Source organism: Epinephelus fuscoguttatus, linkage group LG10 (assembly GCF_011397635.1).
Source record: "Epinephelus fuscoguttatus linkage group LG10, E.fuscoguttatus.final_Chr_v1".
In the NCBI taxonomy this organism is placed as follows: Eukaryota; Metazoa; Chordata; class Actinopteri; order Perciformes; family Serranidae; genus Epinephelus; species Epinephelus fuscoguttatus.
The window spans coordinates 21391686-21415130 of NC_064761.1; the positions used below are offsets into that span (position 1 = coordinate 21391686).

The following is a 23445-nucleotide window of genomic DNA, read 5'->3' on the forward strand; positions in this document are numbered from 1 at the left end:
TTTCACCCCCCCACCACCCTCCCTCCACACCCTCCCCTGTTGTCCTTCACCATGCCCCCTCTCCTCCTCCTCCTCTTCCTCTTGCCCTTGGTCGTTGCCTCTCGCAGCCCAGTGTTCATCTTCCCATTTAACCCCCCCACCTTGCTCTCTTCCTCATTTCCCTCTTTCTGTCCTTCTCTCACTGTCTTTCATTATCTCCTTCTCATATTCTCCCTCTGTCTCTTTCTACCGCTCTTTATCTCTCATGGCCAACTCTTTTTTTTCTCCCTCCTTCTTCGCTGCGATATCGCTCTCTGTCTGGCCCTGTCCTCTCTTTCTAATATGGTCACTTTCTCACTCGAAATCATTCATTCTGTTGCAGTTTCTCTCCCTGCCACTCAGTTTCAATCTCATGTCACAGTCTTTGCTCTTCTCTCCTTACTGGTTCTGTAACTCATTTAAACTCCCCGTCTCCTTTCCTGCATCCCTCTTTATCTCTCTATACCTTCTTTCTTCCCAACTAAGGTAAAGCAAGCATGCTATGGTGTGTGTGTGTGTGTGTGTGTGTGTGTGTGTGTGTATTGCGGGGGTGCCGCACAGCCTGCCGAATAATTCAAATGCAATGGACCAGGGACACAGTTACAAATCTCTGCCAACTGCGTGCGGCCGCCAACCCCATCACGCTTGCAGTTTGTCAGGATTGGGGTGTCGGGAGGGGAGGTTGTTGCGGGGGGGAGAGATTGTTGACCTCTATGACAAGACAGACATTGCAGCCCGAGGCTCTGAATCTATGTGTGTGTGTGTGTGTGTTTGTGTGTGTGTGTATGTGAAAGGTGGTATAGATATACCACTTCCCAGGGTTCACAGATCACGCCTAAAACGGCTTATTAATTTCCACTCAGTTATGGGGTGTGAAGAAAAAAAGAAAAGGGGCAATCAGCGGTCAAAGCAGGGCAGGAGCAATATACCCCCCTTCCTCCACTCTCCAACACACACACAAACATGCACACACACACTTGGTTGCACCTTGAAAATTAAACTGCTCCTGGATAGGTCATGGAAAAAAAGTGTGTGTGCATGACTGAGTGTGTGTGTATAAAGAGGATAACTAAGACTGTAGAAAAAGGCCCTCCAGTCTGAACTGGGCGGGCGGGTGGTGTAAGTATAATTTCACCAAAGTAAATTCATGTAATATTTATGGATGTAGATAGAGGGGAGGTGAGGAGGGGGGTGAAATTATGCAGCAGGGCAGAGTGGGGCGCATCAGAGGACCTTACATTATTCACTCAGGTAAATCTATAAGTGGAGAATATTCAGGTGTGAGATGTGAACATCAGCCCCCGTCTTGGCCCCACCCCAGGGATCTGTCATAGTGTGTGATTGACTGACATGCAGCCGCTTAGAGGAGTGGAATAAACTGGTGGAGTGGAGTCAGAGTTGTAAATAATTCTACTGCTTATAAAATGCTCATTTTATTCAATTTTTTTAAGGTTGTTGCAGATTTCTGTGAATTTTGTGAGGTTTTACACCCATTTGAAATTTGAGTTGGCAGAGAATTTATGACCAGGACATGTCTGAAAATATCTGACTGCCAAGGATGGTGCACAGAATTTAAAAAAAAAAAAAACATTTGATGTTATTTGAATTTATTTATTTTATTTTATTTTATTCTTATCTAAAAATATCTAAAAAAAAAAGTTAAAAAAAGCAAATTAAATAGATTTTTTTAAATTTGAAAAATGTAAAAAAAAAAAGTAATCAGAAAAGAGGATTTTTTTTTATTCAAACAGCAATTTAACAGTGTACTTTAAATTAACATTTTGACAACTTAACCTTGAAAAATATTTCTTAAAATATCTTAAAAAATTCTTAAAACATTTTTTTTAAATTTGGCATTAAGCCAGTGCCAGGACACTGTAGTCCTACCAACTTATTCTTATTATAATGCTGCATTTCTGCCTTTCTTTGACAGGAAATAGTCACCAGCTAGAAGAAAATGGAAAGACAGAAAGGTGGGGATGATGTGCAACAGAGGTCTTAAACCTCTCGGCTAACAGGATGCCCAAATTAAGAATGGTGTGAGTACAGTTTGTGAGGTGTATCTGTGCAAAGATGTGCACAGTAAAAGACTCAGTATTTTCTACTGCAGTGAAATTTTATTCAGCCTTTGGTCTGGTTTACTGCAAACAGCAGTGAAATACTGTATCACCTGTCTTGTTCCATGTTTTACATGCATTACCTCATCCCTTTCCTGCCCTCCTGCCCTTCCTGTTGACTTTCTTTACCTCTCATCTCTCTCTGCTTTTATCTTCTGTCTTTTCTTTCCCTCCATCACATCACCTTTCATATTTCTCTCCCTTACCTCTCCCTCTTTGTTATCCACTCTCCTTTCCTTCCCTCTCCTTCGCTCTCCTCCGCATTCCTCCTCTCCTCGTCCCCTCTCTCATCTCCCCTCTTTGTTTCACCTCTGTTCTCCTCGCCTGTCCTTTCCTCTCCCCGGCCATCTGTTTATCCAATATGGCCGTCCCATCTCAGCTGGGAGCTTTCCCAGGGAACAAGACTTCTAATACAGTTCCTCCTCAACTTAATGGCCCTCAGTTCTGCTTTTGCCATTCCCGCTACATGCAGAGAGACAAAACAGAGAGAAAACGAAAGAGACAGAGAAGCACAGAACCTGTCTGGATCCCCCCAAAAAACTGTCCCTGGATGACTAAAATAAACAGTGAAGCCACATTTCAAAATGTCACAGCTATTTTCCTCCCTGCTCCACTTTTATCAGGTGGACGGACTAAATATACGAATAATGTTACACAGCATTTGACTCAAGACAGACTCTAAACAACATGTCATCTCTTGTTACCGTGAAGTAAAACGTAGGAATGAGAAGGAGGGTGACGCTTGGCTTTCACAGCTGCTCCGGCCCTCTTTGAAATGTCCTGATACACGTCTCAAACTGTGCAGATTTGGTGAGGCTCAATTGCTTATGAGGCTGCAGTTTCATTTCTATGCAACTATTCAACTGTAGTGCCCCTGCAGCAGAGCTTAATCTTGCAAATACTGTCGCTGTTTGGAGTTATAATTGTTTCCAGACTGTTTAACATTTCTGTTGCATCTGCAGTGCACCTGCAGTTTGCAATTTTGAGTTTTGCCAGTTGATTTGAATAGCTTAAAACTTAAACCTGTGTTAAACCTACTGTTGTCAGCCCTTCCAAAACCTTTTAAAAAGACTTTTCTGTGAATAAGTGAGCATCCCTACACTATGTGTATAAAAAAAAGGACATTTTTGCTACATAATCACAGCATCATTCCTTACTGTCGGTCCCTCAGAACAGAGGAGCAAAGGTTTCTTTTTATGCACATCTTTTTGCAGTGATTACAGCTTTAAGATGTATTCAGTTGGGGAGCAGGTCAAGACTGTAAATGCAGAGATGAATCAAGAATCAAAAACTAACCGACTAAGTAATCTACCTGTCCATTATGTCCACGTCTTGATTGAATTCAACAAAATTATAGCTCTTTTCTGGAGCAAATTGCTACCTAAAGAAGTGATAGCACGCGTGGCAAAAGGGTAAAGGGATACAGGAAAAAAGAACAAATGTTTATGAGAAAATAACTCCAGCAAAACACACATACTATATGACAGGTATATTTTCTCTCTTTACTGTAGTGTGGCTGAACTGTAGCAGCCTTTATGCGCTGGATTACTTAAAAGTCTATTCAGACGTGGTCATTTCCGTCACTTCATCAACCTCTGTGTGTTGTGTGTTGACAAGGCGCACAAAAGTGCTCGCTGTCCCAACACCAGACACACATCCTCTTTATTAAAGGGTGTAGAGAGGAAAGGGGGTGGGGGGTGGGGGTTGGGGGGCGGTGTGGTGAAAAGGGAGTAGAGCTAGGAAGGTAAGATATAAACATATGAATCATCAATAGTCCCGATTGCCCTGCTAAATTCTCCCTCTCATTGTGTTTGTGGTGGGAGTCAGGCCAGCCATCCCAACGCTGGAACAATAGAGGAAAGGGTAGCACGCGGGACCAGCTACAGCATGAGTCACTCTCACACATACACACACACACGTATACACAGTGTCAATACACATGCTAGCATCGTATGCTCAGCACAAACAGGAACATTAGAAGAGGTGTTTTCAAGAAGGCTGTTTACAGTTCTCACAAAGAAAGCATGTGATTTCTTTAATTTAATTACAAAGGTTCATTTAAATGTCAACCAGTAACTTAAACTATCTGATATCCTTTTAAAAGTTTACTTTAGTTGTTTGCTATTAAAGAGTTTGTAAGACGAGCTCACACTTACCTTAAAAATTGTGTTTGTTCTCGCATTTTCATGTGGTAAAACTTTGTCAATTTACTTGCTTCTTTAATTTCTGTTTTCAGTGAGATACTAAGCTCTTGATTTTTTTTAAAACTCATGTCAACATGTGTTAATCATTTTCAAATGCATTGTTGATCCATGATGTTCAGTGTGTTTATAAATCTTACTGAAGTTAACAAGTGTAATACCCTATCTTTCTCATCCTCCCTCAGATATATCTGCTTCATTTAGATCATTCCTACATTTCCCAGAATGCTTTCTAAAAAAGTTTCCCCTTGCAATTAGAACTGTCCTTTCCCTTTATAATTTTAAATGAAGAAAACTCATACACAGCATCCACACACATGTCAATGGAGAAACTGCTACATGGTCTGTTTCTTACCACCAAACAGCAAAATTCACACAGGAAGACAGGACCAACAATTGCCTGTTGCTGTTTGTAAAAGCATTTTTCAGAGGATTTGTCCCTTAACACGCAAAGTTGCCTGTTTGGTGGTGGCGCCAGAGTGGGCAGAGGGGTTCATGGCAGGACAGGAGACGATGGGGAAGGGAGGGGTGGCAGAGTACCAAATGTGTCTGAGAGACAAACACATGTGTTTCTCCCTTTAGATCCCACTCAAATATTGTGATATAGTCATACAATTATATCCTGGATTGAGCAGTGATAAAACTTGTCAATTTCCCAAAGACTTCTGTGTATATATATATCTTGGAGAATGAATAACAGTTTAAACAGCCCAGCAAAATCAATCCATACATTAACCAACTGACTTAAATCTGCATATTTATCAGCATTAATATTTTTGAAAACACACTCAAACTCTGTGGAACTCCTATTAAGGGCTGAATAGACTTAACAGGCCAGAAGAAGACATAATAGGCATAAACACACACATACTCACACGCACCTGTCCTCAGCTCGCACATATTATATTAAAATAACCACAAGTGATCGTGACCTGAACCGAGCCAAAACCTTCTCTCATCACGCCACTTTGTCTCTGATTTCAAAACCAGTGCACCAGCCCCGACTTTCTCTAATTGTCGATGTGTTAAACCAATCAAAACTGGGGTAGGTTGGCGGTAAGAGCCCACCCCAACTTCTCGGATCCAAGGTGTTAGAAATAAACGTCCCTCACGTCATGTCTCATTCCCAGAAAGAGGTTGGGGGGGGAGAGAGAGAGAGAGTCGGAGTGCCGCACTGGAAAAGAATGGGGAGAGCTCTTTAGAAGGTGCTCCTAATGGCTAAATATTTATGAGTCCCGTGACCGAGGCCAACTTATGGAAACTAAATCTTTAAACACTTTTTTTGGCAGACGCCTCGCACACACCCTCCCAGCTTGGCTCTATTACCGGAGAAATTCTTTTGTTCTTACGGAGCTAATAATAGTGAGAGGGGCTGTGCGTTATGTGTGAGCGGTGTCTGTGTCTTAATGTGGGTATGTGTGTGTGTGTGAGATGAAGTGTATTTATAGCTTCCTACAGCGCCACACTGCTCCTGTGACAAACTTTTAATTCTACTCTGCTTCCTGTCTCTCCGGTACGAGGCTCACCCGTACATCTAATAACCGGATCTGTATAAACAAGGGATGCTGAAGGTCAGGTAGATTCAAAAACATGAAATCGTTAATGACACTAACGATCACAAGCTAAAACAATGGGGTCCACTCCCTCACAGAAATCAATGGCAATGTCTAAGACTATTAGATTGCATGTATTTCTATGTATGAACACACGCAGACACAAAAGTAGGCATATATTCACAGGGAGATAAAGTGGGGAGATGGTGGGTGGATTTTTCTATGTAATTTGGTGCCGAGCTGCAGTAGCAAACACATAAAAGCCTGCAGCAGAACAGAGCACATTTACACACACTGCACGGTACACACACTCTGCAATTATGATTAATAAACAAATCAAAGCCTTAAAGCTCAGCTTAAAAAAAACTCTTAAGCAAACAATTTAGTGAGTTGTTTTAAAACCAAAAGACCATCACAGCAATATACACACAATGTGATCAATACCAGTTTGGCTACAGCTCACAGTTTGCTTGTTCTCCACCATCACCAGCACTAAGCCTTGCTCAGCAGTCCTCCCTGTAGTTACTAATGAGAAACAAGCAATGATTGTGGCTTGTGTGGGAAAAACTGTCAGAGCCACAGCTAGCGCATTATTTTTCAATCCCCCTTGTGCTTTAGATGGCTCTTTAAAAACACTGCAAGGGGGGGTTCGGTTCAATTATCTCCCTCACTTAAGTGAAATACGCCCCCACCTCACCTAAACCAATGAGGCTCGTGCAACAGGAGCAGGAGAGGATTTTTTAGAGGAGGGGGTGCAGGAAGAGGTTTCTCCTGCATTGAGCTCAGGTCATGTTCTACCTTTGTAACAGGCACCCAGCTCAATTACTATTAAGCTCCAGTAATATGGGTAGTCATTAGGCAAACATAATGACATTTCATTCAGCAGCAAATCAGGGAGTGACAAACACAAGTGGGTGAGATAATTGAATTAGGACGAGGGTGTGAGAAATAGAGAAGCTTCACAGTGGAGCAAAAAAATGATCGTTCAAAGTTAATGGGCGAACCACATACAATTATAAGCCGCGGCCACACCTTACGAGCCTGTGCGCGCAGTGTGTGTATGAGTGCAGTGCCGCGCACCCCGCTTGAATGCAAATACAGATCTCGAAAATGTCAATGGTGGGGACACGGCGCGTGCTAAATGTCAACATGTGTTTTTCAAGTACTCTTGTCTGTGTTGTAATTGGCTGTGTTTTTTAATATTGCATTTATTTCATTTGTTATTTTCCCCCCTTTGAAAACAAAATCATATCAAATATTTGCAGGGAATTTTGCAACAGGCCCGGGCCCATGAATATGCAGCTGAGCCTTTGGCGATGCGGTGTGAAACAAACAGACAAAGGAGGGCAGACAACGGGAAGAAAAACAGGTGAAGCGCAGACTAATCAAACGCCTTTCATGTCGCTCTGAACATTAACCTTCATTCAGAGCAAATAAGGCTGCGAGCGCACAAACACACACCAGAAACTCTCCCTTGGGCTCTGTGAATAAGCAAGAATTATTACATTTTTTACATGAGTCGTCGGCGGGTTGTTTCTATTGGTCAGTTGGGATTGACTGTACTAAAAACCCACAGAGGACAGTTTTTGCCAGGCTGAAATACTGTTGCATACTTTGCAGATTACACAAAGGCTGTATAAAAAATGCTTTTTAAATAAGAATATCTATCATAAATAACAAAAAAAAAAATCTTAATTAAACTGTTATTTAAAGAGAAAAGCAACAGACAAATTGTTGTCGTTGTGACTCTACCCTCTGTGTGATACGGTCAGCTCTCTGAATTTTGTTTGACCAATATGCTAATGGCCAATATCTCTTATCATCACACAGTGTGAGCCCACTTAGATCTGAGAAATATTTCAAGGGGAGATGGGCGGTATGCAGTTCACATAAAACCCTCAGACTAGGACCCTGTTAGTATGAAAAGTGCCTGGAGCTCATAGTCAAAGTTTTCACAACCCATAGCCAAAATGTGTCACACACAGGGTAAATGTGGCTGGCTGCTGAATTTTGATCAGGCAGTGGGACAGACAGCAGTGGCAGCTACAAGCAGACCTCCCTCCCACACCCGTACACACACACACACACACGCGCAGCCCTGTGTACTCTGCATTAGTGTTGAGCCAGTGCATAAAAGAGAAAGATTAAAGGCCTGTTGAAGATAAAGGACTGAGCAGATGATGTTCATGAACTGTGTAAAGTACTGTCAATTATGGATGACAATGTGGTCAGCGATTTAGCATTGAAACAAACTGCAGGATAATTTATTAAAGGCCTGCAGAGTGACTGCAGAGAGAAATAAAGCTTTAATAGTAGCACGCTATCATCGCCGAAAAAGAACTATGGCAAGAGCCATGAAAACAAGGTTGTACGAATTTTTTCTCAGATTCAAACCAAATCTCTCTCATCACATGGATCACCTACCTTGAGTTCACGGAAGAAGATGCTGCTGCGTGCCCACTCCACAATGGAGAAGAGTGTCTGGTCGGCCATCTTGCACATGAGGCCGAAGGTGTTGAGCTTCTCGTGTTTGCCTCGGCTGGCCTGCTCCTGCTGCAGGTAGGCCATGATCTTGGCCTGAACCTGCGGCTCGTCTGGCTCACACTTGAGCAGCTCTACGATCAGGTGAGGGAAGCTGGGTGGCGAGCCCGTCTGGTAGGCATCGACGTAGGCGTAGCCCATGATGGACTCCGGCGAGCTGGTGTACGGGTCTGGGTACTCTGACTTGATGGTGCGCGTGCCCTGGAAGTGTCCGTAGGCCGCCTGGTAGCCCTGCAGGCTGCCAGCGTGTGGCGGCATCGCCATGCTGACTGGTGAGGTGACAAATGGGCTGCGGTCATAGTCTGTGGGGGGCAGGGCGGTAGCATGATGGTGGTGGTGGTGGTGGTGACCGGTGTGGTGGCCCGGGTGGTGGCTCAGTGGAAGGCCTTTGGATGCGGCCGAGTGGATATTCTGGATGGCTGAGGAGATGGTGAGGTCGGTGGGCACGGCTTGCATCACCTGACTCATGGCCTCGATCTTCAGGCCGTTGGCTCGGATCAGCGCCTTCTTTTGCTGCTTGAGGGCCCGGTCACGTTTGTACATCGGGCCAAACTTGTTGCGACCGCCACGCATGCGGTCCGCCCGCACAGCTGACAGACAGGAAGAATGAAGAAGGAGACAAAAGAGATGACATTATTAGCTCCTTAGTACATAAATCTTTGTCTTGAATGTCATTTTCTCAAAGATTTGAGTAAGTATTTTGCAATTTAATCTGGCATACTAGATGCTCTGGACTCTCTTTTACCCTACTTTACCTGCCGTACAACAGGGGGCGTCTAAAATTCCCCAACCTACACTGGTACTGTCAGGCAGCACAAGTGAAAGCAGCTTTGCACAACTTCTCTCCAATAGAACCTCCATTGTAGGTGAAAATTCGGACATGCTCAGCTGAAGGGTGACCAAGAAGCTACCTTTACTCTTCTGAACCAAAGAAACTAGAGAAAACACAAAAAAAAACATTTCTAAAAAATACAAGTATCTGGCGTGAGGTCAAAAAATATATAGGGGAAACCCCCCTACTCTTAACCTTTACGCCCATATGGGACAATAACAAATTTATACCTGGAAGAAAAGTTGCTGGTTTTAAGACATGGGCAAACAAGGGTTTAAACCTAGTCTAGACAGTGTTCGTGCAAGAACACATAATTATGTATCACTAACCACATTTTGACACATTAAATTAAGCTATAAAACAATTTCTTGAAGTGTTTCATCCCGCACAAGGCTGATGAAATGGAAGGGTTTGGGGGTTCTCCGCCTGAACATTTTGAGCATCAAAAACTTAATATCTGGCATTCTGATGAATTTTTATTCACCACTTTGTGCCTTTTTGCATCAATTTATGGTGCAAGTATCTTCATTTTGTCAAAATAACAGTTCAGCCATTTTCATGTTTTTATTTAGGGGGACAAATGCACACATTCTAAATAGTAGCGAAAACATAAATGCTAAAAAACGTTTTACAGACTAAGATTTGCTCATGTATGGATACTGATATAAGTGCTGTGTTATGGAAGTGACCTCCTCGTTTGTAACTTGTATGTGGAGCAAAGGTTTTCCTGTGGTGATTACACTTGACATTTACCTGTTGACTCCTAAACCCCACAGGTCTAATAGATAGCGTCGTTATTCATTGACCAAACACAGAAACTTCTATGGACCGCTCTGCTAAATAATCACTGTACAGCTGGCTATCTCTGTCTACCACTCAGGAAATACGCACCTCAAAAGCTTGATGTTGGTATAGACTCCAAGAATATTCACATTTCAAAATACTATCTGATTCCGTAATCATAATCCATTAGCAGAAACTTTTATTTTCGTTACAAAACCCCCAAATGCTGAAAAGGGTGACAATAAGCAAATTGAGTTTTTTTCCCTGATGAACCAAACATACCCATGATGCCCCCTGCCTACCCCCTCCATGCAGGATCCCGTGGTGAGGATCACAACGAGTCTGTGCTGTGGGTATTTCTAATGAACGAGCCGGGCACACGGTGGACCGCTACGAGGGCCATGTGTGATCTGGCCGACTGCTGCCATGGGGAAGCTGCTCTGCTGTCTCCCAGTCGGGGGGCGCTGGTGTTAATTATTCATACTTAATTACCTTTTACTCTGACGAGGCTTGCCGAGCCCAGCGTGCAACGAGCTAACGGACGTCTGGGAGGCTACGCAACAGAAAAACACTCGCTAATACAAATATTGGAGAATACTCAGACTTATTTTAATTGCATTCAGCAGAAGAAAACACACGTTTAACTGTATATGCAAATACATGCACATACATTTGCCCTGATCTGTGAATAGTCAGATATCAAGTCAGCCTGCGTCCACTCCAGCTCATGATGTCTTGACGGATGAGTGAAAGAACAGAAGAAGAAAATTGAAGAGGGGGTGTGGAGAAGGCGGGTTGGGGGTGAGGAGTTTGGGGCTGAGGAGGGGCACACACACATACACACACACACACAGACAAATACACACACACTCTCACACACCCCGAGCTGCCTTGGGAGTGATTTTAATGACCTCCGTCACAAAAGTGTCTGTCACTGATCTGAGGGAGAGGAGCCGAGAGGGAAGACACACACATACAAACACGCACACACACTCTCACACACTCACACCCACATGCTGAGTCTTTCTCATACATTCTTAAGGAAAACACACACACACAATCACACACGGGTCCAGATCACACAGAGAGAGAGATGGTAGCAGGCCAGACGCTCCGCCACCTTGGAGAGCCCCCGACGGCTCAAATAGTATGTAATTTATACACAGTGATTTTACACACACGCACATACACTCACACACAACCATTTCCCAACATGCTTGAGGTCAACTCCAGTGCCCACTCAACGAGGCTCAGGGATTATCATGACCGTTAAAAAATTGATCACACATCAAAAGAAAAAAAGGAGGAATCAGGAGCCGTCAAATGTATCCATTATACATTATTGTAGGCCGACTTTAACTATTAATGATTTCTCCACAACAGCGTAATTAATGAGCTGAGAAACTAATAGTTGGCCCTACTGGGAAAACAAAATTAGGCCCTGACTGCCGTCTTGCCTGCCTCAGACCGAGGGACCCATATCACATCATGAATATCAGGATTAGGGGGTGCAGGTCTCACCACACACACACACACACACACACACACACACACACACACACACACACACACACACACACACACACACACACACACACAGATTCTTTGTCTCTAATTAAACAAGGTGATTTGCATGCATGTAACACAGATTAAAATGGCAGGGGGAGGGGAAAAGGGGAGCAGGACAGTATGTATGTATGTGTGTATGTGTGTGTGTGTGTGTGTTGGGGGACAGAATGAACTGTGAAATGTGTGTGTTTAACTGAGGGAGGTTGGATGCTGCAGTTCTCATATGACCCTGCAACTTTCAAATGTTACGAGGCAGAAAAGTGATTTGAATTATAAAAAAAAAAAGTTTTATATGTTACAAAAACACGGCAGTAATTGAATTTCCTTTTCATAAAAGCATTTGTGTGTGTGCTCCAAACTTAAACTCATAGGGAGGTTTCTGCGGTGTCAAGAAAAGTGATGTGTTTGATGTTTGTGGTTTGTTTGGCATAAACAACACAAAGTGAATAGTGAGCATGACAGAGAGCGACAGCCACCGCTGCTGAACAGGCAAACAAGAAAGGCAGCCAGCTACAGAAATGAAACAAACTTCATCAAAAGAAAATGTGAGGAAAAAAAAGATAACAGTGATGTGCACACTCAGCTTGATTGACAGGAGGTGTCTGAAAAATGCAGCTATGAGCACTTAGCTCAGCACAAAGGCAGAGGCCAAAAAACAACAATAACAAATGTAAACAACAACGGCGACTATACAGATATATATAGATATATAGATATGAAAAGAAAATATCCCAAGGAAGATTTGGGAAGAAATTTCTATTACTGTTGAAAGGATCTGGTTTGGAGGATATTGTAGGTCAGCAGTGGGCTTCGGGGCTAAAGCCGGGCTGAAAGGCTAAAAGGCTGACACTGTCTTCCCCTCTGAATTCCCCTGACTTACTGTCTGAGAACACGTCCACACTAAAACACACTCGGGCACACAAACACATCCATAAATTCAAAAACTGACCTGAGTAAAACCCTGTTCCTCTTTCCCAAAAGTATCCAGCACACACCATCTCAAAAATGCACAAACACAAACAACCACACACAGCATCCTTCACACACACAATTTCTTCGCACACACTGAAACACATCACACACACAACAGCCCGTAGCGCTTATATCCTCTGATTTATGGTTGTTTAATATACAGGAATATTAAGCGCGCGTAGGTGAGGATCCCTGTCGGCCGCCGGCATATTAATGGGTCCCGCGGAGCCTTGCTGACACCCTGTTTGTCATGTCGGGGCCCCGGCCCCTGCTCCGGATGCGCCCTATCCCATGCACACACATGAATACCTATGATACCTATGCATAAGTAATGGGACAGCTCCCTGGCTTCCAGCGCAGGTATACTGGGAGGCTGATGGAAGACAAATCAGAGTGAGAAAGATGGAGACAGGGAGGAAATAAAAAAGTGGAGGGAGAGGGAGAGAGACACAGTGAGGAATATACAAACACTCAGGTGGTGATGCTAATTTGTGCTGAATGGCTCTATAGAGGTTGAATGTTGATGGTAATGAATGGATTTAGATTTGATGATGGAGTAACTGCATGGAAAAGAAGTTAAAAATAAAACTTTACTCCATCACCAGCTGTTTGGTGATGGAGTAAAGTCCAATTAAAGTGAATTAAAAAATAAATGTGAGTTGGATTTTCAAGAAATTGCTTCTTTAAATCAGCGTATCATTGTGTCTGGTTTAAAACAAGACAGTGCTGGCTGGTCAGCTTTGATTTAAACATTTAAAATATTATCTAGCATTCAGTATCTCAAAGCTGTAACGGAGCCAGACAGTAAAATAGTCAGCATTTTATCAGTGGAGGACAAAAGTGGCATGCTGTTCTTTGTTTTTAGCTGTAATCATCACCATTTTGATGTGGGGCCTGTCATCAACTTTAATTTTAAATGGATGTTAAGTCAAAAAATATGCGCCCAGTGGAAACAGAGTGCATTCAAACTCATAGCATCACAAACACTGCTCTGTCTTTAAGATGATACACAAGTGAAGGAGATATTAGGCAGCTCAGTGAAGCATGTGATGCAGGGGCAACTTCTAGCGAGCATAAAAAGAAAATCATGCCAGTGGGAGCTGTTCAGATACGGCACGCTTCATCAGCTTTAGTGAATGACGTGCTAATGGGTCAAACCTTAGTGGGATGTGTCTTTTTTTTTTTCTTTCTTTCTTTTTCTCAATGAGTCAACACAGAGAGCTGAGATACTACAGCGCATACCAAGACACAAGGATTTTTTAAAGTACAGTAGCATATGTGTTTGTTTGGTTAAATTAGCTTTTTATTCTAACCTCTGTTCGACTCAACGACATGCATGCCCCTGACAGTTACTTAAATTTTTATAAATATTTGTAACTTTTTTAAATTTCATGATGAACAACAGGATTTGTAGACTGACAAAATTAAGCAAGTGATGATTAACTTGTCAATATTTTGTCGGCTCTTCACTTTCACATGTGCTATGAAAACAGCAAGTACTTTCTTTTCGTTTTGGAAAACATATCTTGGATGTTGTACCTCCGGTCAGAGGTAAGTCATTCATTCTGTGGCAGAAACACACAGGAGGTGGTGATATGCTGTTGTGCAATGACGGGCGTCACCGAGATTTAGCTATTTTTGTTTTGCTATCAGCTCAAGATAATATGCCTGATCTCTCAGTGCTGGAGTTGGGGTGATCGACATGTCACAGCACCATTATATCACTCTGATATGCACCCGACTGCCATTTCACCTTGTTTCGCTGCCCTCCCTCAACTCTGAAACGTTACCAGCACGCGCACACACAGACTTCTCTGCTGCCACCACCCTCACAGCAAACTGCACGGACCGTCCTATTGGTTGGCAGGCTCATCAACAAACAGGAAGGGCAGAGAGCAGCCCCAGAAAAGCAAAAGTAAACAGTCGAAAAATTACAGTTTGAGTCAACTCTGAAGTTTTTCCTCGCATTTTTTCGTCCACATTTGGTTTCCGCTCGATATCCTGAATTCACATGTTGCTGCAAGCTGCTGTGTAATGGAATGAAAAAAACTGCAATAACAAAGCGCATGACCCCAAACCTCCTTTCCTCTTTCACCGCTATTGTACACACTTTTTTTATACATCAAATGACAGCTTCTCCCTCTTGCCTGTGGCCTTCTGAACACCTTTTTGGGCTTCTCATGAATATATGTATGTGTTTACCAGGGAGAGCTGTATGTGTGTGTGTATAGTCTGCGTGTGTGCTGAGGGGTGTCAGCGTTTCTGTACGGGACGTCTTTACTGGTTGTGGCAGGAGTCGCCCACCGGAGCTTCTGGCCCCTGACAGAGTGCTGCAGGGCCCGTCTTGCCCCCGAGCTGAAAGCTACCGCCAGCAAAACAAATCAAACGCAACCCCCTCCCCACCTGTGTCAGCTGGAAAATGACAGGCCGGGACATTGTGCCCAGCGGCCATTTACAATTAACAGCAATTAATTACACCGCACATGGCAGGTAAAGGGAGAAGAAGCCTCCGGAAAGATTTTAGTTAGGCTGTCTTTGCTCTATTTTCACCCTCCCAGGGTCTTATTTCTCCAACACATTAACTTTTCTCAATTGTATGTGATCATTTTAGGTGGCTGGGGATTTTTAATTTGGCTTAAATTGCAAATGTGGGAAGAATTTTGTTTAAATGTTCAACTGAAACTGTGAGAATAACAACACCTACTCAGATTTGCAGTATTATTATAAAGGACAGTATTATAGCATAACCTCTCGGTTTACAAAATAACTACCATTATCTTTAGATGTAAATCATCTTTTTCACACCTACTGAAAGACGAACTTCAGGCGGCTTTATTTGCTCCAAAATTAGCGATTTCAGAATAAAACTTGTGCAAAAAAAAAAGTTGATTTCAAATATTATCTTTGACCATTGGAAGAATGTTTCTCGCCCTGCCGTCCTGTCACTTCTGGATAGCCGTGTTTGAACAAGCTCCTGAGCCACGTTCAAATTAAACAAAGAGGCCTCAAAACGGCCAGCCAAAAGTATCATCATTACCATTCTCGCGCTGCCGCCAAGTTTAATATTTTATCTATTACTCCGTCTGGCAAGTTTAAGTGCACAGCAGCTACAAGATACCCCTAACTCCCCCTGACCCCATCTAAAATACTAATAAGCAATGCTGGATTTCAACGCTTTGGTCGTAATGAAAGGTTTCACTTCACAAAGTTCTCCGTATACATTTGCGAGAACAGATATAACTGAGATGTTCATTGTTAAATGTTAAAATAAATATAATCTTCTCCTTTCATACGGGCAATTATTCTGTCAGGGCAGGTATCAACCGCCTTTAAATGGTGGATATGTCAATTTGGGAGGAAACTATTCACATGCAAATTGATCATGGAAGAATATTTCTACTTGGAATTTCCAAAAAAATGTTCATGTGCTATGATTAACTGTACTCAATTGTGAATCAATGGAAAAAGACTACTTCTGTAATGTTGCCAGAACTTTTAAAACACCTCCACGAAAGTCCAGAAGCAGCCACTCTCCAATCTCAGCTGCTCCATGTCATACTGTAATCTTTTTCCGACCAAACTTTCAGCGGTGGCAAACAGGCGTCATATCTCAACAGTTCTACAATGCAGCATGCCGAATGCAGCAACACCGCCTGGATCTGTTTTTCCACTCCGGCAGATGTGCAAGTTCTGGATCATATTTTAGTGAGCACTATGTGTGTTCGCTATGAAACCTCAGAATAGACAAAATCTGTGGTAAGCTATTCATGAAATGTACAATAAAAATGACAAATATTCTCCCAGATTAAATGTGATTTTAAAAGACTTCTGGTGAAAACAAGCCCGGAGGCTATCTAGGGCATTTGGCAGTCGAGATGCTGTCTTGTTACAGGCTGTGGTGGAATCCAGCTCAAGTACTGTACCTAAATTCATATGCAGGGTGCTTAACACTCCACTTTCTTCTTTTACTCTCCAACTTCTTGTAGAATAACATGGTATTTTTTACTACAGTAAAAATGCAAAATATTTGATAAGCTTACACATAAGTACCCAACAGTACATAAAATAGTTTAGTAAGCTCCATCTCAACCACCTACAACAGTAAAATAGTACATACATATTAACGCATCACTAATGATAATAATCCAACAATGTATATCTCACAGGGGACATTTTTCTGCATCATGAAAACTTTAACTCTTGATATTTTAGGTTAAATTTGCCAATAATATCTACTTTTACACACACAACTTTGATACTTTTACTTAAGCAAAGTATCCGAATACTCCCTCCACCACTGGTTACTGCACATCTGCATGTTTAGTACCATTTACAGTCATCTGTTCTGTCTGACCGTCATTGAGCAAGACACTAAAATCCCAGAGGTCAGTCCATTACAGTCACTGGTTGTTTGAAACCCTTCCTCCTTTGTGCAACAACTTTCTTCTTTATCAGTTGTGAAAAATCCCAAACTTTCGACAGCTACCCATTTTCCACCAGCCACTGCTGCACTGTGAAACACTGCTGAACATCTTTCCTTAGGTCATATCTGATTTTAACCTTGTGTTTAAGCTATAAACACACTGAATTACAGAAGCAAAAACACCAGCAAAACATGCGATCCATAGTCATTCAGGCATAAGCCAAACACCTGAACTGTAAAAAAAAAAAAAAAAAAAAAGTAAACATGTTGCTGTACCTTCTAGCTTCATGCCGACGGTGAGGCACTTCTGGAAGCGGCAGTACGGGCAGCGCTTCCTCTGGGTCTTGTCAATCTGGCAGCTCTGGTTCTCTATACATGTGTAGCGCTTGTTGTTCTGGACGGTGCGCTTGAAGAAGCCCTGCAGAGAGAACCAATTAAGACGTCAACCCGCTTGACCCCTGCAATGCGATGGTAATTGGCCCATTCACACTCCCAGACAGATGGAGAGGGACAGGCTTAATGGATACACACACACACACACAGACACACACACACACACACAGGGTGAAGTTTTGAAAGCTACACTCCAATTGATGTCCTGATGCTTTCGGACACACACGTGCAGAATATATATTAATACACACTTTATACAAATGGAGGAAATTTTTGTCTTTTTAAAATATTTTTCTTTCTTTATACTGAAGCTGAAAACAAAGTATTTGTGATACTTTTTCATAAATCGCACACACAAATTATTTATAAATTCAAATTTCCACTATGCCTTAATTTAGAAGAGCTTTAAACAAATAAATTATCTACATACCTGCCTCACTTAATGTTTTACTGCCTTATAAACTACTTTATAAAGAGTATAAAGTCTAATTTGTGTCCTGTCAGAATGACTTTACTATTCTCAATATTATTAATATCTCAATATATTCAGGTGAAGACTTTACGGGGAAAGCATCTTTTCAACTCTCTACTTAATTATTGAAAAATATGAGCACAGGAGTCAGAAAAATCCAATAAATTATATCCATAATTCACAGTTCCGGGATTACAGAGATTCATACCTGCAACGTGGAATTAATTATAGGCAGCAGCAGTGAAAATCAAACGAAGGGAAGATGGTATTAACGTATTCTAGATCCATAACCTGGGAGGAGAATCCTTAAACCTGGTCTTTTAAAAAAAAAATAAAAATATATTAAAAAAAAAAGAACGTGCTTCTGTCAATACCTCACCAAACACAAATTTAATTGACAATCTGCATTGCCTGATCCGTCCCAAGCAAAAAAGAAAAAAAAAAAAAACTCCTCTGCACTTGGTTTTGGATTATCGACTTCTCAGTGCTAAAAAATCCATGCTTCAGAGAGAACTTTCTCTCCAATTTTCCATTTAGTGCACAGCATGCGCTATAAATATCTGAACCAAACTGGATTCTAACATGCCTTAAAAACCACGCAACATCACGTCTGGAGATTAAGCGGACAACATCACTGAAAAGCTTTCATTTTACCGGCAGCTCAAACCAAGAAAAGACACTCATCAGTCAAGGCTCATTTTTATTCGTGAAAGGCTTTGCTGAAAGCAACTTTTACCCATTCCTGTTGCCATTATACACAGCAAAGTTTCTCATTCACTCAAAAATATGTCACAAATAACATAAAACATAAAATCATCACTGAAATATGAAATGGTATGCTTTAAAGTAGACACAAGCTATTCATAGAAGTAAGCCCGATTTTAATTTGATGAATTATCTGAGTAATTGGGTATTCCTGACCTTGGAATTCCGTCCTACGAAACTGCACTCTTTCAACACAAAAACAGCAACCAAGAAACTGCTTTTACTTCATGTCAATTCTGGGCAGTAAGTCCGACAAAGAAGCAAGAAAAATAAAATGCACATCACCACTTTATCTCCTCTGATCACTGCACTCTTTACTAGTTTGAATATGTTCTAATTTTATCTATTTCCCTCAAACTTCTGCAGATCCTAAATATATTTTTGATACGTCCACTGCGCACTGTGGCTCTGACCCTTGACCTTCATATCAGTTGATTGTAATGTCAGTATTTTAGGATTAGACTTTGCTCAGTGTCTCCCAGCGTGCTGGGATTGAGCCTGTTTGTGTACAGCGGGGACCATGAAGCCCGTTTCAGCTTGTTGTTGTTATTGCAGCAGGTATGATGTGGTACCATGTTTACTTTATGTGGGAGGGTATGTAGTATGAACCAACACTGGCTGTGTGTGTGTGTGTGTGTGTGTGTGTGTGTGTGTGTGTGTGTGTGTGAGGTGGTAGGGTTTTTTCGGAGGTTAAAAAATCTTGATTCACTCCTTTTTTTTCTGCATGTGTGTGTGTGTGTTTCTCGGCCCAGAACTGGTAACCCAACTAAAGCTCAAAAAACATCCGACCCTGATAACAAATGCGTCCAACTCACAACTGAATTTCGGGGGTTGAAGGGTACAAGCATGGGTGAGGTCAGGGGGTGCAAGAAAAGGGTAGAGGGTTGTTGCAAATATAAAAACTCACTAGGAAATATGAACTATTTAGAGAATATGAATCTTGCTTCGGTTGCGCGTAACAAAACTGAAACAGCAGTGCTTTTACGTTAACAGAAAAACAAGAATAAAATCTAACTACTGGTTTCTCTTCTAGTTTTCACGCAGCTGTGGCCAGAGACAAACCTCCATTACACTGGAGATAGATATTTAATACCAATATGAGCCTGCAACATGTCAACACACTGATGTATCAGTCCAGCTCCAACAATCATACTTTTAGTGAATAGATTGCCTGCATTTTAGAGATAATCAATGATGAGCTTCAGGTAATTATCAATATCATTCATGTTTCAACAAGGATACAGCACTTCATAAAAGACTTCTTCATCTACTGCATGCACACACACACACACACACACACACACACACTGGGAGATGTGTTTGTGGACTGGCTCTCCAACACGAGCCTGCAGAGCAGCAGAGATGCCACTGACGTCTCCCTTCAAGCAAGTGCTTAGCATCTCAAGGTCATAATATGGGATAAAATCTATAACATCTGCTTTGAATAATGACCACATAGGCAAGAAATGTGTGCCGTGGCATCAATACTGCGAGCGGCGTTTTTGCACTGAATAGTGTTAACACAGAGACATTTGTCTTAGCTTAATTTTGTGCTGACAGCTTTACTGGGCTAACAAAAAAACTTGGGTGAAGCCTATTAGCTCGGCGTTGAGGAGGACGGTGGAAAGAGGCAGCAAGGGACAAATAGGTTGTTGATAGAGCTCAAAAATAATAGCAGCAACAGTTTACTTTGCTGTAGCCTCATTATTAGCCTGTGCATGGAAACATTTTGGAGCCAGACAATGCTGCTGTGAGCGTAATGAACTTGTGATGAGAGTTTTAGACAGTAGGGTACACGCTTGTTCATACAGAGACAGTATTAGTGTGTACTTTGCTGCCAGGGTGAAACCCTCCTCCCCCTCCTACTGTGTTTAGTGGTGGCAAAAATAAAAATGAAATAAACCCTTTGCCTGCTTCTCTTTCAAGACATTCACCGCTTTAAAAAATCCCCTGACACTCACAGGAAAAGTTTGTTACACCAATTGTCACAACAATATTTGACCCTTGGCCTCTTTACCTTTGGTCTTCCTGTAACATTAATAGCGAGGAACTGAATATTTACTGCACAGTTACACTTGTTGCAAGTGGCTGTGGACAAGAATGTCGGCTAAATGCCTAGTGTGCAAAAATATAACGGCACAAAGAGAGGCTCATACACTGAAATAAGCAGCTGTGGAGACATATGTATCACTATGTATGCAGTGTGTTTTAATTGTATTGAACAACGCAAACTGTGTCTGCAATATTCAAGGAAAATAACTTGCTTCACTGCAGACACACAAGCAAAATGCTCCAACCTACTGTCAGGCTTTGATGCACTGCAGAAACTTCCTATTACCACCATTAATTAGGCAGCTATAATTGAGACCTCACAGCCAAAAACAATTTTAGCCACTAAGAATATTTTAGATATCAAAGCAGATACAGGAAGGTCACCATGCGCACACAATATTATTGTAATACAGTGTAATGGTTTCACACTGGGGAGTGTGGAATGAGGGCACTAACCTTGCAGCTCTCGCAGGTCAGTAGTCCGTAGTGATAGCCTGAAACCTTGTCTCCGCACACGGGACACATCTCGTCCAAGTCTTCGTCATAGGAGTAGTCCATCATTTTTAACTGGGGGGCTGAGGATGAGACACGGACACACAGAGAGGAGACTATTTTCAGTGCTGAGCAATCTCTTTCCCAAAAGCCCACTTTCATCCATCAAGGTGAACCGCGGGGGTCCACGCGACGCAAGTGAATGAGATTTTTTTTTTTTTTTTTTTTTTTTTTTTGGTGGGGAGACTTCTCTTGGACTTGTAGAGGTTTAATCTTGAGCAGGGGGAAGACGATGAATAGTGGATTTTGGAATGAGTTGAAAGGACGCAACCATTTATTTCTCCTCTTTGCCGCCCTCTCTTCTGCATTCGTTGCAGACAGGAGCCAAAAAAATTATATATATATATATATATATATATATATATATGAACGCATGAAACTGAGCCTCATAAATATGCATACATCTAAGTCGTGGAATCGCTGGGGGAAATGGAGAGATATTAGAGTTAAGGATTGGAGGAGAAAATGTTACCGCCCACAGACAAATGAAGACACACAGAGAAGCCCTTATCTCTGCAGGCGAGGGGGGGGAAATATCAAAATCAACTTGAACCAACATTATTTTTCCCTCTCTGAGAATAAATGCTGGAGGACAATTGATTTTTTTTTTTTTTAATGTGTTTTCTTAGTTTAAAAAAATGTGACTTCCTGCTTGCGCTGGAAAAAAATGTCCATTTAAAAGTCGTCAGTTTAATTTGACATTATTATTTCTTTATACAGCTGATTACTGTGATTTAGAATTAACCAGAATTAAGTGGGGTTTCACGCCACTTGCATATTTTCACATTTCTTTTTTATTAAGACTGAATATAAATCTAATATAATTATTGCGATGTATTTGCCCCCATGCGTTTTAGAAACCCTTGCATTGATAAGACTGTGTGTGTCAGCGCAGAGCAAACACCCAGGCTGACATTTACAGCAGTTACAAAAGCATTTATGGTTATAATCATAAAAAGCAGCCAGGATCAAACAGGAAAAAAACCCTCAGTGGATGTGGCTGTAAAAGTGGAAATATTTTGTCAACTAGACGCCTTTCCAAGGCCTTCACATATATTACTGCTCCGCTTCAGACTCCACTCATCTGCTCACTGAGAGCTTTTAATTAGACATGATTTCTGGTTTGTTAACGCGTTGCCCTGCTGGGATCCCGCGCTGCATATTCCAGCTGAAGCAACAAGTTCCACCGAGCTGCCGTTTTTTTTTTTTTCCACAGAAGCTCAAAGCCAACTCCATTTCCGAACTTTCTTGTGCCTTAAAGCGCATGGAGGAGAGCGTTTGTGGGGCCTGTTATCGTGACGCACGACAGCTGCAGGTTTGGACACATCTAAAGAAAATTATCATCAGCAGGGCATCGGTTGCACTCAGGCAGTGGATGCTGCCGTGGTAAATAAAAAATAAATTAGTAGTTCTAGTTGGAAATAGTCGTCAAATAAAGGAATATTCTTTTTGAGTTTAAGCCAGATATTTTCTCCCTTAAAACTGTACATAATGTATTACATTTTAATTAACCACTTTAATGTAAAGATGTGGCTAAACTGAGTTCAGACACATTCCTGCTCTAGAAACACGCAGAGGTTTGTGCACAAACAATGTGTCCAGGTCACACTGCATTAGAAAGGTGCAGGAACATACCCGTCAACCCAGTATCTCACCTGCTGGCTCTCCCCTCGACGGTCACTTGTTCATGCAATCTCCCAAAAAAATAGCTCCAACATTTGCTCAAAACGCAGATGATTCCAAGAGAAACCCTCCTCCCGTCCGAGCTACCTTGTTTTTAACCCTGCGTAAAAGTAGATAACGGGCTCCGCTAACAAGCCACTCCTTGTCTTGTGAGTGTATGTTATCAGCGTCTCATAAACCAAGACCGGGTTAATTGATTGTCCGTTTATATTGCTGTGAAATGACGTGAGGGGGATACGTGAGTTTACCTTGGCACAGGGAGTCAGTCCCTTTTATTTAAATCTTCCCTGCTGTGTGTGTATTTTGTAGAAACAGATGAAGAAAAAATATATTGTTATGTATGCCGCTGGGGATTTTGATAATTATGCCCAATCATTTTTTCCCTCAATGAAAGTTGCAGAATTAAAAAACAAATATAAACCTAATTTCGCACATGCAAGCACTGAAAGCATCTAAATGTTTGATATTATTCGTAAAGACTTAGATGAAAAAATGCATACATGAGTATAGCATCATATT

At 41.9% G+C, this 23445-nt stretch overlaps 1 protein-coding gene across 1 annotated transcript in view; it reads right to left on the reverse strand.

Annotated features, from left to right (window-relative positions):
- nr5a2 (nuclear receptor subfamily 5, group A, member 2) overlaps nt 1-23445 on the reverse strand; it is a 76011-nt gene that overhangs the window by 50961 nt on the left and 1605 nt on the right. Inside the window, exons 2-4 of the mRNA XM_049587139.1 lie at nt 21148-21266; nt 17286-17427; nt 8314-9020 (exon numbers count right to left, since the gene is read on the reverse strand). Of these exons, the coding sequence (XP_049443096.1) occupies nt 8314-9020; nt 17286-17427; nt 21148-21266 (968 nt within the window). The remainder of the gene's footprint in view (nt 1-8313; nt 9021-17285; nt 17428-21147; nt 21267-23445) is intronic.